The sequence below is a fragment of the Dermacentor variabilis genome, chromosome 4 (assembly GCF_050947875.1).
Source record: "Dermacentor variabilis isolate Ectoservices chromosome 4, ASM5094787v1, whole genome shotgun sequence".
Lineage (NCBI taxonomy): Eukaryota > Metazoa > Arthropoda > Arachnida > Ixodida > Ixodidae > Dermacentor > Dermacentor variabilis.
Window position 1 is genome coordinate 117,333,993 of NC_134571.1, and position 18,943 is coordinate 117,352,935.

General features: G+C 48.2%; 2 protein-coding genes across 2 annotated transcripts in view; one reads left to right on the forward strand and one right to left on the reverse strand.

Moving 5' to 3' along the window:
* Positions 1-18,943, reverse strand: part of LOC142579665 (uncharacterized) — a 238,284-nt gene that overhangs the window by 51,949 nt on the left and 167,392 nt on the right. The gene's annotated exons all lie outside the window — the stretch shown is intronic.
* LOC142577902 (uncharacterized) lies at positions 1,037-6,085 on the forward strand. The gene is made up of 5 exons (XM_075687330.1): positions 1,037-1,312; positions 1,841-1,941; positions 2,054-2,172; positions 5,695-5,834; positions 5,991-6,085. Exons 1-5 carry the CDS (start codon positions 1,233-1,235, stop codon positions 6,025-6,027), a joined length of 477 nt encoding a protein of 158 aa, XP_075543445.1. The 5' UTR covers positions 1,037-1,232; the 3' UTR covers positions 6,028-6,085.

The following is an 18,943-nucleotide window of genomic DNA, read 5'->3' on the forward strand; positions in this document are numbered from 1 at the left end:
CCTATATTGTTTAGGAGCAGCAAGAGAATGGTGGCGAGGCCTCGTTTATTCACTGGTTGCGCGACTTCGTCGGTTCTACCCATTTTCTCCCTCCCCTCACCATCCTCTCTTCCAGTCAATCTTGCTTCCGTCTGGTCTTACACATTAGTAAAAAGGCAGGCGCTGCTTTTGCGAGAGATCACGGTGAATTACAGCTGTCAAACGCTAATGTGGTATACCATCTCTCCCGGGGAGCTCGAGATGGTATTTTGCACATTGGACACGGTGCAAAGTTCAGAAGCGTTTCTCGCGTCTCCTTTATTCTCTGTCCTCCATGCTCTTTCCGGGAATATACGCTCTCTGAACCACCACGACTAAGCCTGCAAAACAGCACCCCATTGTACTTGAAGTGTCGTTTCGCGCCGGTCATAGCTTCTCCAAACGGAGAAAGGGGGGGAGAGGGGTATATGTTCGTCCAGTATGTCAGAACAAAGGAAAAATTCGACACAAGCTTTTCGGCCTCCAGCGGTTCGAGGGAGGGGAGTAAATCGTAGAACGAGGACACGCCAATGTTGCAGAGCCAACCAATCGTGGCCGATCACCCGTGGTGGGTTGAGCTATACACCCATGGGGTCCAATTGAAATCGAACCCGTGAGTGGGGACGTGCTAAATACTTTCGAGCACGCCATAAGACAAGTCGCTGCACAGCAAACGGCAGCTACTCGACCGTCACAGATCAGCTGAAGTCGCGCTCCCTGCGATAGACTCCACCGACTCCGCTTGTGCCTCGAGTATGGCGTCGTCGGGCCTTGCTTCTACCTCCGCTGCTGCTGGATTCGACCCTAGACTCTACGGCTACGTGATGCTTATTGCAGACCGTTCCAAGCTGTCGACGAGCACCAGCTTCCACGACGATAGCAGCAGCAGCAGCAGCGACGACAGCTGCAGCAGCAGTAGTAGCAGCAGTAGTAGCAGCAGTAGCAGCAGCAGCAGCTCCTCCAGCAGCGACAGCGACGTCGTGCCGACCGGCGCCTCCCAGTCGAACGACATCGAAAGCGTGCCATCCACCTCCGGCGCCGCAGCCGTCTTCGTTAGGAGCCAGCCACAGATCTATATACAGCCGAAGCTCGTCCGTCCGGCGGACTTTCCTAGTGACCACCCGGACCAATTTCACGACTGGAGCGCTTGGCCCCAGTTCCCTCCCAAGAAGAAAGCGGACCCACAGCGGGCGATCTTGGAGAGACTGCCGGCCATGCTTCCCCATGTGACGCTCGTCAACCAGCACGAGTTCCTGCTGCGTAGGATGGAACTGCGGATACACACACTGGGCAGGCGAGTGTTTTTTACTGCCGACGTGTTTTCGCGCCGTAGAGCACGGGGGCGATCTCAAAACGGTTCGCTTTAGAAGCATTGCAATGTCGCAATCCACAGGGCAGCGTGCTGGCTTCCGTTCTTGGCATGAGCGTTCCGAACACGCATTAGCGGTCCTGCCGAGCAGCCTCACATGCCACATCGTGGTGTACATGCTGGTCTGAGAAAAAAAAGCAGTGGGAAGTAATCATGCGAACGATAATCACTCTCATTTTGCGAAGGCATCCATGCAGTTTAAACCGATTCAGCAGTGCTGAGAGCAAGCTGGTTGAGTCGCCCACGTTCGTGCCTACAGGCAGCGCGTAATTCACATACTAGGAACAAGCTCCTATGCGGCGAACCACGTATATTGCTTTCTGTTCATGTCTTTCTCACTATGGCATCGTGCAATCATCGTGTTTTAGCTGCTCGTTTCGACACGTGCTTGCGTACCCATCACGTGGCAACGGTGTTCTTCAAAAATGACCTTGCCTCGTCCCTCGCATGCAGGTTCATGAAGCCAGCGCCTGAATTTCGGATTACAAACTTGGTGGATGAGTGGCAGTACACGGCCTGGCTAACCTTCACGGATTCTACTGGGCGCCAATGCGGTGAGTGTGAGCCAGACGCTACCATCGTCGGCCTTTTCTTTACATTTTTGTGTTTGTATATTTTTTGGCGAAGTGAATATAAGCCCTAAAGTGTATCCTTGCACTTTCGCAGTTGGTCAGTACTGCCACCCGGATTCACCGCGGCCAGGTTCCTGGTTGAACGGCCGGGTGCTGTCGTTTTCCAAGCTCAAGCTCTTCTCCAACAAGAAAAAGATCCCGAACCCGCCTCCGGTAAGAGTTCGTTCGCCGCTTCATCATTTTAGTCGCGATTGCTAGTTAGGTCGCCGTTCGTAAGGTGCACAATACTTAGCGAGTTTGAAGAAGCCTACGCTCTGCACTAACACCCCGGTCACAAGGCCCTCGGTTTTACCTTGCTCTAGTGCCATAAATATTCAGTTCTAGCGCTGTGTGCGATCGCTCAAAGCTGACCCAGCGACATTTGGCCTGCGCGACCTTCCGGAAAGAGAAATACGCAAGTGTAGGCCCTGTGGATAGAAATTCTTTGCTTGGAAGGAAGGCCTACTTCAATCTCTGGCCGCACTGACATTTGACGAAGTTCTGCAATAGGCTGCACCTACCGAGGTGTATAGTTTATTCGTAGGACGGAGGAGCGCGCTTTGATGAACTTTTTTTTTTTCGGAAGGCTTGAAGAGGTCGCTAGACACCTCGCCTGGAAATTTGACCAAGGCTATGGTATGCGGGCGACGATGCCTTTCAATGAATACTAATCCGGAAGACTTCCTTAAAATTCCTCCTCGACTTCTTTGTTTACGCGGTGCGCTTGTGGTCATCATTCGCGAACAGGACGGGCACGACCACTGGTATCTCGACGTCCTCGTCGCCCGAAGCGACCACAGCGTCGTCTGCTACGGCGGGCACCATTTTCCACAGCGCGTTGACGCGAAACGCCTATCTGTACATACAGACGTTCGTGCATGTAGTAACCGCCGCCGAAGCGACCGCAGAATATATGCCACTTACTGGTTTTTGACTTTCTTTGCCAATTTAAAATTGTAATTCCTAGTTAAATCGCAAACAGCGTGCTGGAAATCATGGTAATTTTATTTCCAACGTCTCAGACCACATTCCCGTCAGTTGTCAACCCCTTTCAACGTATCATTCATCTTGAGACTCGGAAAAAGCTTACAACTGTAGAACGAAGGGTCTCCGATACGATTTTCGTGGAACCGATAAGAGTTCCGCCTGTGGTACAGAACGCTTTCCCGCTAGAATTCAGTGTCGCAACTCCTTTCTTCGCAAGCTGTAGCAGACTATCGATCCTTGTGCATTTCCAGGTAGCAGCGCGCTTCTGTTTTAAAGAAACCTCTACACATATTGCATTTGTGCATTCTTTTTAGAAGCCGCACAAATTAGTGTGTATACATGTGCCATTGAAAATACCCTAATGTAGGCGGCATTGCTCCAAGCGCTCTCGTTGACCCCGTGTGGAAAGCCAGTCAGATCTCGATCTCTCGTATGAGTCACATCGCTCACTCATTCCACGTAGACTGGGCAGAGACGGATGTAAAGGGGCGGAGCGATGCCACTGCGATATGCTGCGATGCAGATGTTTAAAACCTAATATTAGGCGCGTTACGCAGCACACTTGGATTTGCGTCATGGTGACCGCAATGATGACCGGCCCTACCGAGTGATTGCGAATTTGCACAAAAACATTTCGGGCTCATTTTAAAGGCACACCAAAGATAAAAAATCTAAGCTGCTATAGAAAATTTCGTTTCCGTAATTTAAAAGAAAAACCGTGTCATGCGAGGGGACCAGATAAGACGCCAAAGTGCAAAACCGGCGTCGACAACGCATTGAACTTTCCTAACCAGATTTGAATTTCAAAATGAATTTTGACGGCATCTGCTTGGGCCTAGCTTTTATCGTTAAAGGTAGACTACATTATATTGTAGAACAGCCTAAAAATGAACTTCAGGAGTTTCAACATCATTTAGTTAACCGCAGCGGCCGAAACGTGGAAAAATATTTTGAAAATCGTGGCGTCACTGACTGCAGGGGCTCCGGCGCGACATTCAAAAAGGGAAACATCAAAAATGTTTTCTCTTATATAAACCAATCTAATACGGCGAAAGTAAAGTTTTGAGAGAATATATTACCACTTCAAACTTATTTGCTTTTAAAGACGGGCGGCCGACTTTAAACCTCTTGCACGATGTTTGGTGCAGATATCGTAACGCTTTACAAGAAATATTCGCTAATCCTAGAACTCTTAGTGTCAGATAATTTACATATCTCCTCAACTGAGGACCGTAGATAAGCGCGGCGCCCCCTAATATTTCGCAAATGTCCATGTGTCGCCTCTGTGTAGCTATTATATGGAGCATGCTGTAATGCATAGCAGTTGTCCACTAAACTTGCATAGCAAGTTTAGTGGTCATCGACAGTTGTATTCCGTGGGCTTAATTCTCATCGTTTATGCCTCCGAATTCAACAGTTCGAAGGAACACACTCTCCCTCCCGCGCCTTCATTTGCGCGCAATTCGTGATAAATCTTTGATATGTTGCCGAAAGCAGTTGACTATAGTCATACTTCTTTCACTGTCTTTTCTAATATAAATGCACGAAATATAAATTTTTCACATCAGTGATAAAATTCGTATCACAGAGGGATAAGAAGCTGTAAAGACTTGCGAAGCCAGATCGCTGTTGATTACGAATTCACGTATTTCCGTGAAATCACTACGGAGGCGACCGTAGACTTCCGCGGGACATTCAAGCAGCATTCAGAAAGTGCATGCCGGGAATGAAACCGGCATTCCTTTTAGTCTTCCTGGACGGGCAACCTTCGTCACCGAATCGGGACGCTAATAGCGCTCTCATAATTATTACAAACTGGTACGTCATCAGTAGTTGGCAGCCATCGATTCCTTCTTTTCGTTGTCAACGGTCAGCTTAGCGGAACAGAGCGCGTTGTTGCCGGGGCTCGCCGACGGTTCCGCGACATGCTTCGGGTTCCCACGTACACATTCTTCTTGTATTTTGCAGCGTCGATATATACATTTAATAATGACTTTTGTAGGACTTGAACGCCTGTTGACTATGTCATTTAAAAGGTCTGACAGAAATATTTAGCGCAATGTGAAATTCTAGAATGTCGAGCCGCTTAAATTTTTGTCTAAAGGTTAGATCTGCCTAAAGGGCCTGTCCCGTGGCCTGTAGAGTGTGGTGCTCCCTTAAATTTCAGCTGAAGTTCCTGCACCAGCTTAACATCAAGTCATGGCGTAGGACGGTGTCCTGCTCAGGTGTATTTATTGATTTTTTATCGGTAAACTGGGCTTACATTGCATTGTACAACAATGCAAAGCACGCAGCGCTCCCTCTATACATTTCCCGATTAAGATTATTGCTGCGCAAGCTGCCACAGAGATGACAGCATGCGACATGAGGAGCGACGTTCCTAGCCTTTTGCATTTAAAAGAACCAGACCAACAAATGATTTCAGTGTTGTTGCAGCACCGCTATAAGGGCAGCGTGCTGACACAATTTCCATTATTCTAAAGCAATAAAGTGTCGCATAACCCCCTCAGTAGTTGCAGTGGTGGTTTTCAACAGCTTCACTAGACATACACTTTTGCAAGGCTGGGACGGCGAGTCAATTTGTTTGTAAATATGTGTCGTACGTATAGCGAAAAATGAGCATGCAACCTGTTCCCTAGACCAAGGCCTTCGCTTCCCCACTGCAAACTAAAAGCTCAACACCAGAAACTGCCCTCCTTTCTCTTTCAGATCACTCTGAGGTGTTACCGCACTTACCATATCCAAGTGAATGTTGGGATTGTGGACGATGACGGACACATCGTCAGCGAATCCGTCGTCCGGCAATCTGTTGGTGCCGACTTCATTGCCGTCACCAGCAGCATTTTTAGGTGGGTGTTGTGCTTTGCATGCTGGCTGTTTCTTTTGCAAACCTCTGTATTTCACTCTCCTCTTCTTTCTCTCTCTCTTTCCTTTCTACAGCTGATGAAACCACGCTCAAAATATTATTGTCATGTTAATTTTTTCTTTTTTGCTTTTATTTTCAGGCATCCAGTCAACAGGGGTACAAGACAGGCACGCTAAATGAAGTTCTCAAGGCTGTTTGTGTAATAACAGTAATAAAGAAATATTTATTTGTGAGTACAAACAGACTCTTTTTCTTTTTTTTCCTTGTTTAATGACATCTTACAGTAAAACCAAGACAAACAATGCAATGGTGGATGTGGCTACTGAGGAACAGAAAAATAGACCTGCTGGACACATGGCGATGCTGCAGGTCAGTGTCGCCCTGAAAAAGAAAGAAAACAAAGTGGAAGCGGTCTCTGCGTATAAATAAGAACACCCCATACCCTTGCATACCTCAGAGAATAACGTGCACGTACCCAGGGGTTGGAGGGGCCCGAAATTAAGCGGCATGTCCCCCCACCCCTCACCGCCTCGCCCATGTTAAAGCACCGCGAAATCAAACGTGAGACTTGACAGCTATTAGGGGGTCAACATTTTGCTGCCTTTTTCACTCCGTTTGGATGGCGATAGTTATCCGCATCTCCTGGGGTGTGAAGGCCGGCTTTCTCATCGATTCGGTGCCCGCGCGATTAACTCAAGAAGCGTTCAGTTGTCGCCATCTATTGAACGCTCACGCGCATCGATGTTGCTTCGTTAGTTCAACCTTCTTTGTTTTAACTGATCCAGGGACCAGGAAAGGGATTCGGTTCGTGGTAGGTTGGTCTGTATGCTCGTGAAACAAATTGCAGCGGGAGAAAACACCAGCTGCGCCAATCCCAATCCAACTTAATACTCCAGACAATTTTTCAGCCACATGATCAGATGCTTTACTTCATGCGTCTGATCTAGTATTGCTTGTGACACATCCCTTTTCTGTGTGGCTTATTAAGCGAAAGCCTGAGACCTCTGTTTCGAGGTCGTGTTGTGAGCTACAGAAAATATCACGTGACCGAAGGAAGGCGGGAAGCGAACCAAGCATCTGCAGCCGCGTATAAGAGATTTATAATGATTAGCAATGTAATCATTGATTAGTGATTGGATTAAGATGAATTCGGGTGTATTAAGGAGTATTAAGGTGGATTACAGTCGATGAAGGTGCATAGAGGAGGACTAGATTGGATTAAGGTCGATGAAGGTGAATTAGGGTGCATGAAGGTGAGTTTAGGTGCATTAAAGGGACACTAAAGGTTACTATTAAGTCAACGTGGACTGTTGAAATACCATCACAGAAACCTCGAAACGCTTGTTTCGTGCCAAGGAGAGACTTATTTTAAGAGAAAATGCGTTCTGAAGCGTCCGCGTACCTCTAGCGCAGTTCAAATCGCCCGCCCTCCGATCGAGGAGTACTGACATCATGGTCTCATAGTGACGTTGCGCCATCGGTGAGTAGAACGGCGTCCGCAGACGGCGCTACGGCTTTTCTGCGCAAAACGCGAACGCGCGGCAGAAACAGAGCCAAGACAGAGCCGACAGCAGAGCGAAAGCGGGAGTATGGTGGCTAGCGGAAGGAGAAACGAATTACGTCCCGCATTACGTCCCACGGGACACAGATAGTCCGTTTTCCTTAAACTATAGGCTGCGGCGAGCTCGCAGCGTGGTCGGCGTGGTCTATGAGAAGCGACGAGCCTTTTCGCACTCGCAACAGGGCATAAAAATGTGCGAATCGACGCAAAACTCGGCCTAGAAACGTGCTTCGCCACAGCCAGGGCTCAATACGACCCAAGCTGGCACGACCCAGATGTCGTTTCCCGCACCGCCACCAGGCGCCGCTACTATACCTCAAACTCCAGCGCAAGACGCCCATAAGCTGGTACTTCATTCTATGACGCTAACTTCGACGCTCGTCGCAATGGACCCTGACCCCGACAGATTGGCTCGCGATGGTGGGCTCAACTTCAGCGATTTGAGCACCGACGAGCGCGACCTGCTGCTGAGGGCTCGCACTGCCGGCGTCGTTGCGTACTACGACGGCGGCCTCGACACCGGCTCTCCGGAGCGGGAAAGCAACGAGGGCTTCCCACGACATCACATGGACGTGGCATTCTCGCTGCTTGTTCCAAATGAAAGTTTCGCGAGCCAGGAGAACCCTCACAGCACGACGCGATAACGAAACTACTGAAACTCCAAAGCGTGCGCGGCGCAGAGCCGAGCGCGCAGAGTCGAGCGAAAACGAAACCTTTCAAACACCCATATTACTGAAGGGTAACGTCAAAATGTTATTTTTTCTTAGAATCGAATAGACGTAGACAAGCAACATTTTTTTCCGTCTTATAATCGAATGAAATGATATTTTTAATACGAGTAGTTGAGTATTAGTAACACAAATTATGAGGAGTCCTTTCGTCATCGGGCTAGTACCGGAATGTCGCTGGGGGGTCTCAAATCGTGTCATGCATTTACCTCAATTTCTCGGTTACTAAAGCTCTGTTCACGATTATATTGACGCCTTAGACGTTCTAGAACATTGCTCTACCACTTTAACTTGAGTTTCTGGTAACCTTTAGTGTCCCTTTAAGGACGATTTGGTGGGCTAGGGTGAATTAAAGTGAATTAAGAGGACTAGGGTGGTTTAAGGAATATTTGGGTGGGCTAAGGTCGATGAATGTGGATTAAGGTGAATTAAGGCCGATTATAGTGGATTAAGGTGCATTAAGGCCGATTATAGTGGATTAGGGTGGATGAAAGTGAATAAGGAAGCATTACGGTTGATTAAGGAGGATTAAAGTACATTAAGGAGGGTTAGAGTAGATTAAGGTCGATGAAGGTGGATTAAGGAGGACTTTCGCAGATTATGGTGGATTAAACTGAATGAAGGAGGATTAAGGTCGATGAGTGTGGATTCGGTGGATTAATGTGCATTAGGAGGATTATGGTAGACTAATCGGTCTTAATACAAATTAACCCTAATTCATCATAGTCCACCCTAATGCACCTTAATGCTTCTTCATCCCATCTTAATCCAGCTTAATACTCCCAATCCAACTTAATAAAACCTAATCAACCTACATCACCCCTAATGCACCTTAGCCTACCCTATACGATGTATATCCTCCTTTACCAACCCTAATCAATCATAATCCACCTTAATCCTTATTCATGCACTTTAATCCTGCTTAATAGTCCCAATCTACCTTAATACAACCTAATCCACCTCTATCAAACCTAATCCAGCTCCATGTTCCCTAATCCACCTTAATGTACCCAAATCCATCCTAATCGGTTTTAATCCTCCTTTATCAACCCTAATTCACCTTAATCCACATTATCGACCTCAATCTTCCTTTATCCTTGTTCATGCACCCTAATCACCCTAATCGGTCTTAATACCCTTCCATCAAGCCTACACCTTAATCCACCTTAATCCTCATCCACCCACCTTAATCTTTATTCGTGCATCTTAATTCTTAATGCACTCTAATTCACCTTAATCTTCTTTAATACCGTCTAATCAACCTTAATCCTCCCTAATCCACCTTATGTCAATCACTAATGATTCATTAATTAACTTGGGTAATTATTCTCTTGTACAGGGATGGACATGCTTTAGGTCACCTCTGGCCTTCCTTGGGTCACGTGATACTTCCAGTTTACAATGCGACCTTGAAACAGATCTGAAGGCTTTCGCCTAAAACTTAATGATACCTCAATGTTGACAAGCTAACGCTCATCACCTGCAATACCAATGGTATACTTGCCACTAATTTTGTCATGGCGGAAAGCAGAATCTATAATGCTGCACTTCCGACTGAATAAAAATTACCGACGATTACGTTACTTCCTAATGCGAAATTTGAGCGCAGCAAATAAGCTGTTTCACCTTTTCGATAGATTGAGGCAAAGAAATCGAGCAACACATGTATGCGCTATCACAGAATTTTTTTTTTATTTTCAATACTGCTCGTTGCTCTCGACGGCGGCGATGAGCCTCCGCTTCGGCGGCGCGAACGGCAGGGTCTTCTCGGCGGCGGCGCTTAGCCTCTGCTTCGGCGACGCGTACTCCTGGATCATCTCGACGGCGGCGACGGTAAGCTTCTGCTTCGGCGGCACGCACCTCTGGATTCTGACGGCGACGGCGCTGGGCCTCTGCTCTGGGAGCTCGTTTAGCAGCAGCAGCAGCAGCAGCAGACGGAGGACTTCCATCGGTCGTCTCGCTCATGGCTCAGAAAGAACTGGCAGATAATTTCGCAGTGGCGAACGGCAGCGGCAATTTCGGCTCGGGCGGTGCACATATACAGATCCGCCGCCACCGATCTGGCTCTCTGATTGCCACCGCACAGGGGTTGCATTGGAGGAGGAGCGAAGAAAGGAATTAAGTTCGAGCCGGCGCTTTGACAACCGGAGACTCGCAGGAAGAGGGGGGAGGGGGGCGGCGTGTACACCCAGCGGCAAACGATGGGGGCAGAAGCGCGCGCAGCAAGCGGACAACACGATAAAGGGAGGAGGGAAGAGATAGCAGCGACTGACTGATGCCGCTGACGCCGATAGTGAGTCAACCCCAGCTGCGGAGTTGGTTTCAGGGACAACGCCGCCGATGCCGATACAAACAATATGATACCCTCGCTTCCGCAGCGCTAAGAACCAGGTCTAGCCGTGGGAAGGTGGTCACGTATTCGTCGACGTGCCGGGGCCTACGTGAAATAACCGGCGCGTCGGCAACTGAAGAGCACCCTATCCGCCACACAAGAACAGGGGGGGGGGACCCTTTCCTCCTCTTTCTGCATGGCGGCGACGGTGTTCTATGCAGTCACGTTATCTTGACTCTCTAGCGGCGTCAGCGGCATCCAGCGGTATCAGTCGGTCGCTGCTAGCGCTGGGGGGATGAAAGGGGGGCGGAGCTGGTTACGAGGCCGACGACAACGCCGACAACGACGCGAAACCCAGGAACGGACGCCAAAGAGCTGCGCTCTAAAACAGTTAGCGACGTGCGAGGTGATGGAGCCGCCCCAGAATAATAAGCATACTGAGGACAACCGCAACAAAAACGCTGGTGAGCAGGCCGGAAAAATGTAAAAAAAATGCAGCGTTACGGGATGCTTTGCTACGAGCTATAAGAAAGACGCCTCAGCTCGCAAACAACGCTGTTCTTTGTCAAAACGGAGTTCTTTCGGCCGATGTCATGCAGCCACTGCTTGCTGCGCAAGCAGTTACGCTTTCCTTGTGGTATCATAAAAACGGCATAACCATCTTCAGGCTTCTTGCTGCAGTTATATGCGCAACAGTCCGGCATAACGCTAGCACATAGAGCAGGAAACGCAGCGTACAACGTTCGCTACGCCGAGCTAAAGCGCCGAGCCAGCCGTGCTCAGGAGGAAAATGGCGCGAACGAAAAGGAAAAACACAAGCAAAACTCAAGATCCGCGCGTTTCCAACGGCAACGGCAGGGTTACCAATCGTCGTGCAGAAAAACGGGGGCAAGACTGGTTGCCGCGGGGAAACGCGCAAGGGGCGAGGAGGTCGTGCGGCGACGGCAGAGTTCAACGAGTCACTAATTTCAAATTATCAAGGGACTTTAAACGCGGGGTGGTGGGAGGCGCAAGCGCCACTTGAGCTTGTTTGGGAGCTGCTTTCTTTGTGCGTATTTTGCGCCGGTTCAAAATGGCGTAGGTGAGGAGGAACCATGGAGGAAGGAAACTCAGGAGAGGCCCTGACGTCACTCTGTGTGAAGCTAAAGTGAAGCCGGAAGTTGGCGTTGCTCATGGCGTTGCCCCGCCTATCGGGCCAGTTCTCCTCTCTTGTTTACATTTCTCGCGAAACCACGTCGCGCTGCGCGCAACCGGGCTGCTCGGATGCGCGCGCTCCGCAGCAATACTAAACAATCGCGATGTCTCGGTTTCGGCATGCGATAGCACGTTAGTAAAACACGTTGTGGGGCTAGTTGGGCCGTTGTGGGGCGCCTTGTCCTGTCTGTATTTCTTCTTGTGTGCCGTCAATTTTGGCGCTTATTCTATTGAAATATAGCACGTTAGCATGATTCCGCCAAAGAGGGCAAAATTTCCCGAGGATATTCCTTCATCCAGTTGCCGCTGCCGTGGCGCGGTACATTGCGTACAGCGCTGCATGCGCGTTCATTTCACGAACTTCCTCATATCCCACTTGGCCGCAGCAACATCCGGGAGAGCATAGTCCAGATAACGCAGCGCAACAAAACATGGAGACCAACGCAAACCTGCCCGCACGGCGCCTTTGCCACGGTTCGAAACCTACGGAGCAACACGTGTGAGCGCACAGAACCGCAACAAAGCCACCATTGTAACCCGAAAGGCGTAGCCGCTACAGCAAATAAATAAAAAAACAGCAACAAAAAGAGAACCTAGCAGGTCATTTCCTCCACACTTTTCTCCTAGCGCGCGGAGGGAGGAGGGCCTCTCCTCTGTTTCCTTCCTCCATGGGAGGAACCGACGCTTTCGCGTCTTTCTGAAGGATGCGCCGGTGCCGCTGATTGGCCAAAGCACGCACGCCCCCCGCGCGCCTCGCTCCTATTGGTCTGACGCCGTTTGGGTGCCAATTCTGGCCTGCCCGACAGGTTGGTCGCTCCCGTGTGCGCTGCGTGTTTCCCTCTGTGGTTTTCTTGCGCCGCTGTGCGCGTTTGTTCAGCAGCTCGCTTCTCGACAACGATCGATGAGGTGTCTTTTCGCCGCCCGAATAGCTGGAGCAGATCGTCGTCTGAAGACTACTGCGCGTCAAGCGTTCAGCAAGGCGCGAAAGCGCCCGTGGAATGCGCGACAGAAGACGGATAGGCATGCACCCGGAGTCGGCGGTTGCTGGTCTGCCTCAAGATTCTGCCGGATCGAGTTCCGAGCTGCAACTCGGTTCGTCTAGCATCAACACTTAGTCCACCCACGCCTCGCGTGTTGGCAGACACCGTGTAGATACCGTTTTCTGCACGACCGAAGAGAGTAGCAAGCGCGCAGCGATCGCCGATAAGGTGAAACCGCGCCTGGCTTCGCAGTCTGCAACGGAGCGAAAGTTTGAGCTGCTGGGTGTTGACACGAAAGAGGACGTCAACGACAGCGGAACGGAATTTGCGATCGTGGATTTATCCGTGCTACAAGACTTTTTAGGACTTATGCCGTGTCCCATGTGCGGCAAGAAAACGCTGACGCTTTCGAAGGACCCCACCAAGGAGTACGGGCGCTGTGCCAAGCTTGTGCTGGAGTGCTTCACGTGTGGCATGCGCGAAAGGATCGCCGGAGGCTTCACATGTCCAACAAAGATCACACAAACAGAAATGCTTTGACAAACAAGCTTGCAAAGAGGAACAAGCCAACAACAGACTCTGCCTGCAGTCCTGGGCTTTTATAGGTCTAGGCGTGACCTGTGCTGAATGCACAATTGTGTGAGTGTGCAAGAGATATACATGTCTTTTTTTTTAATCTGAATTCTTGGATTTTACGTTCCAAAACCACGATATGATTCTGAATTAATTTTGACCACTTGGGAAGCGCTACAACACAAGCACATGAACTTTCTTGCATTTCGGCTCCATTGAAATGTGGCGACCACCACTGATATTTGATCCAGATTTTTTGTTGTAGCCATAAAGTTTGTGGAAAGAACATATTTTGTTGTGGCCATGAACTCTGTGCAACTTTATTTGCATAGGGATGCCATTTGTGTGCCTTCTGTCTAAGAAGGAACTCAAATAAAAATGTGAGGCTCGTGTGCTACCTTTGTGGCATTGTTTTCAATGACCATGCGTGATGTTGCAACCAATATCTCTGTGTTATTTTTGCACAATGTCCAAATGTATGTCATGAACTTGTTGCTGAAAGACAGCGCTACACAGTTATGCAATTCATATTGCCATATTGTTAGGCCATTCAAGGTTACTGTGAACTGAAAGTTCAATTTCGTTTTTCTCAGCTTCATCTTTTTGGACACCACACACTGCCTTACGGGAGGGGGGGGGGAGGGGTAATCTTCATATGTTCTTTCTAAGTACCAGCAAAATGTTTGGTATCAATATATTTGCGTCGACTGGATCTAGCCGGTGGTGCTATTTATTTATTCCGAAGTTGTCGGCTAAATTTTAATAGCCACTAAATACAAATGAAAATTCTCAAAAATATTGCAATTATGTTTACATCATTTTTTTTTTCATTATAATTGCACTAAGAACAATAAAAATAGCATCACTGGCTAGAGCTACTCTTTGGCGTTCTGGCCTTATACTTTGTTTTCGGTTTTGACAAAGTTAAGCTTTTGAAAAGTCCCGTAAGAAATTGACTGAATTTCTCTATTAAAAACTTTGCATCATTTGTTCTAATGCAGATATACAAAATCTAATTAGATATTAGCAATCAGCAGAAAAAAATACTGATACTGTTAAATAAAATCCAGTTTACACTAAAATTGACAAAATTCGTTTGGGAACCCACGTCTCCCCATAATATGTAATTGCGGTTTAAATATAGTCACGAAGATTCCCCCACCCAGACCATTGAACCCCATGTATACTGGGTGACCGCTGAAGCAGTATGTATAGTCGCTTCGTGCGTACTATTTTCTTTCTTGTTCTACACGCACAGACACAAAATCGGCAAGATCTCATGTGCGCAGACGTTCGATTCTCGAGCTGCGACACCCGGATGACAGCCGCCACCGAGAGTGACGTTCAAACATGGCCACCATGACGTATTTCCTGCTCATACAGCTTAGCAGCGCACAAAAGCACGGCCTTCAAGACTGGCTTCCTGTAACACGAAGCAGCTGCTGGTAAGGCTGCGAATTCGCTGTCGAACAAAATCCAATTCAACTCACGTATAGTAGCTGCGCAGAAGCACATTTTTGTTTCAAATGCATAGGCATTTCTATGCTTGCCCAACGAGAAAAATGTCCCACCCTTCCGCCCTTGACGACCGCTTTCAAGATAAAGCCCACAGCAGCGAGCGATTGTATCTTCAAGCCGCCTGTAGCTTCAACGTCAACAAGGCGGCAAGAACACAGCACTCGCGAAGCTCTCGGCACAAGCCACAACCTGCGCCTTTCGCAAATCGCTTTCAATACGTGGACCCGCACGTTTCTCTTTAGCGCGCAGCGGCGGAAACGCAGCGCAGAGAGCGATTAGTAGTCAGCACTCTCTTTCCACATCGGAGATCGTTTTCAACATATGGCCCGCACAGTCATGCCATATATACGCAGGCCCCACCGGCGTACGTTTGATCACAGTTCATACTGGCTCGATGCTGTTGGATAAGGCGCTAATGCGCGATAACGGCTTATGATGATCCGAATATCATCAGCGCACCGGGCGCCGCCGCATGCATGCAGTACTTTGCTTGCGTCATCAATGCACCTTGCGCTGCCGTCCGCACCAGTTCGTGTCACCGCAGCGCTGTCGTTTGTTTGCGCTGGCCTGATCAAGTTTCATAACATTGATAATGTCACCTGCATGCGTGGAGATGAGCAAGTGCCACAAGGGTTACGCATACTTAGACAACTCCCTGAGAAGTTCCTGCATGAATTTTTTTTCTTCATTCTGCCAGTGCTTTTGCGGTTGTAGCATCGTCGTGGTTTCTAACGGTCTTTGCTGCAGCGTGTCGTGTTGATGTTATCAAGACGTCCACATTGCGGAAGATTATCAAGACGTCCACATTCGCGGAATTCTCGGATAGCGACACTTTTGCCACCGTCGCACCTTGCCAATCTTCATATGTGAAGTGGATCGCGATGTGAAAGCGGATTACGGCACTTCATTATCTGACGCGGCGCGTGCTTTGAGCGTCATGCGAGCTTTCGCACAGAAGCGGGGCCTCGTGGACAAACTCGCCCGTGGCCTTACCGTGTTCGAAGGTGTCGTGGCAACGCCACCACTGCGGCAAGTGAAGGTTGCCGATTTTTTGCTGCCTATAAAATAAAGCCTGCCGTGTGTGCGTTTGAGAGCATCGTGACGTAGTTCTTTCCCGGCCGGTAAGTAGCTTCTAAACTGGCATTGGCGACTAACTTGTACATCGTTTATAGTGCATCCCTAAACGTCGATCCCAGCCGATTACGCCCTAACGAGGTTTGATTGCATCTTGATTTTCTAGGCATCTATGTTACTGATAGCCTGCTAAATTATATTTATGCAATCTATAGAGGCTCCCGGGAATGTGCTACACGTATTTTCTTGCCCGAAATTTGTAAGCATTAAGGGGGGACCCGGCAGCGTTTTTAGAATTGCTAGTAGGTACAGCGGGGCGTGGCACTTTTGACGGAGCTCGACGTTTCTGCGCAGGCGCGAGTAAGAACGAGCGCGAGATAGAAAATCTCGGGGCTTTTGCTCCTTGAATATATGACTCAGCCTGGGCACTATACGGAGGAGGTTTCTTAGAGCGTGTTGTATTCGTTTGTCCCCTATAGACACGCAGGCACTGCGGAGTGCTGTCGAGTTGGTTTATACGCTCCGCCGCTGGCTGCCCGCGCGGTGATGCAGTGGGCGCGGACGCCGGTTCCAAGGTGATCGCTGTGTCTGAAGGGACAATGTTCTGACTGGTGTTGTATAAGTCGCGGGTCGCTTTTTTCGTCGCGACGATAGATCGGATTCTTTACAAGCACTGCTCCGGGAGGGCACATGTAACCGGCAAACGGAGGCCTCAGGAGAGCACCTGAGGTTTTTAAAAGCAGGCGGCGCAGGATCTCCGGGGCACCCAAGCGGCAGCGGAGGGATCAAAGCTGGAAGCAGGGCAGCCCGTGGGTTGGGGCCGCAGAGGCCGAAGCGTGCCAGGGGGTGTTCGCATAAAAAATTACTAAACTTTCAATCCAAGCATTCCAAAGTAGTAAAAAATGGAATTGCCATGTCGTGCCTTAAGTCTTCTCTCACCAGATCCTGCATGCATGCACAAAATGAGCGCCAGTTTTAATGCGCAGGTCCGGCGCCTATTAGAAGCAGGTTATCCTAGTGTAGCAGTGGCCACTGTGGCTGAGCGCCTAAAGAAGTCGGTTTCGAGGGGGACGGACGTGATTATAGAAAGCAGTTATAGCAAAAAAAGAGTAGTGGCTATTCCGTATATTCATTCAGTGTCGCACAGGCTTAAAAAAGTTGCAAGTAGATATGATGTTAATGTTGCTTTCACTGCTCCCAATAAGCTAGGTAAGATATGCGCTGCCGTACAGAGGAAAAAGGACCACGTAAAAGGCAATAAAAAACGAACAGATATTTGTCCAGTGAAGCACAATAAGAACAACAGTTTTACTGACTGTCGTATGGGTGTGGTTTATAACATTCCCCTTAGCTGTGGCCAGTTCTATGTAGGGCAAACAGGACGGTGTATCAATCAGAGGCTAATGGAACGTAAGAGGTCGTTAACCGGTGGATTGCCTTCTAATCTTTCCTTATACTGCCAAGATTGTAACTTCGCGCCAGAGTTCGATGAATGCGCAATATTGTACAGGCATAAGAATGAAGATACGAGTCTTATGGTAGAGGTATACGGCATATCTATAATGGCGGAAGTGCGTGCGTGAATCAGCCTTCGATTACTTTACGTAAGGAAGAGAATAAACGCCTTAACAGTTATCTCTCACGTAGACTGGCACGTGTACCCGACTGACACGTGGTGTTACCATTCCTGAGCTTGCGCAGATGAGTGTTGTGTCTTCTTTCTTTTTCGCCTCAGTGATCCATTCAGTTGATAGTCGGCGTTCGTGTTGTGCACTTCTGTCTGCACGCCTCACTTCTTGTTTGCATAATGAATCCTTCCAGGTGGCGCTCACGTCTCTTTGAAGCGTGAAAATCAAAACATAATGCTAATATAACTTATGAGGCACTGGAGAAGCACACAAAGGCAAACCAAGCGCAGATCTTAAAAGAAACGTTATTCAATTCCTAAATTCCTAAATCGCAGTACGTGTCGTGCATAGTTATGAAGTTTATTAGGGAATTTGTGTTAATTGTTTTAATATGTGCTTTGATGTCTCCTTCCAGTAATGTCCGCCTCTTCGAATATTCCAGCTCAAGGACGAGAATTACGCTATCTGCAACAGGCATTATGTTAAAACGTTCCAGAAAGCTTAGATATGATGACCCCGTATATGCGCCATCCAGGATACATACCATGCCTATACAGATGACACTACTTCAACACAATCGTCTACTTCAGCAAGAGTTATACCGTACTTCAATAACGAACAATCCTCTCGTGCAACATCGTCAACAATTACCGGCTTAACTATTCGCTATCTTATGCGCGAGAATATTTATAACTTCCTTAAGAGAGGCGCGAAAGAGGATAGTTTTCATCGCCTCCCAGGCGGCGCTCACGTCTCTTTGAAGCGGGAAAATGAAAACATATAACGCTAATATAACTTATGATGAAATCTAGAAGCACAGAAAGGCAAACCAAGCGCAGATCTTAGAAGCAACATAATTCAAGATATGCAAAACGACGTAGTTCGACCAATATTGCAAGATTTCGGCACCGATTTATATTGAACCGCTTATATTGAACCGCTTATAATTCAACATTTCATTACCGTTAGATAGAAACATAGGAAGACTCAGTGGTGGGATAACAGCTGTGCACCGCCTACACAAAACACTCTTTACACACAGAATTATCCGATCTGAAATTCCTCAGTGTGATTGTGGCTTTCTTGACGAAGACACATGCCACGTTCTACTAGAATGCCCGCACCACGACATACCAAGACGCTGACTTAAATCGTCATTACCGGCATCACAGCATGACCCTTTCAATTTGAAGAAACTATATATTACGACCATGACCAAGAAAAGCTATGCAGATGTGCGCTTTAATATAATTAAACACATTTCCGGAAGACAGCGGCGTAATTGGCTGTTATTAATTAAGGCACGAAAGAAATGTTTTTGAGAGAATTATTTATTTTTATTGGCAAGGTATACATATGATACTATCGTAGTTAGAATCGTTGCTTGAGTGTTTATTTGTTGTGTTACACCGCTGTTCGCATTATTGCTTTAAGTGCGTCTTTGCAACCTCGTCTTGTTATTTTGACTTCCATGTGACAATGCAACATTGTTGTAACTATGTTG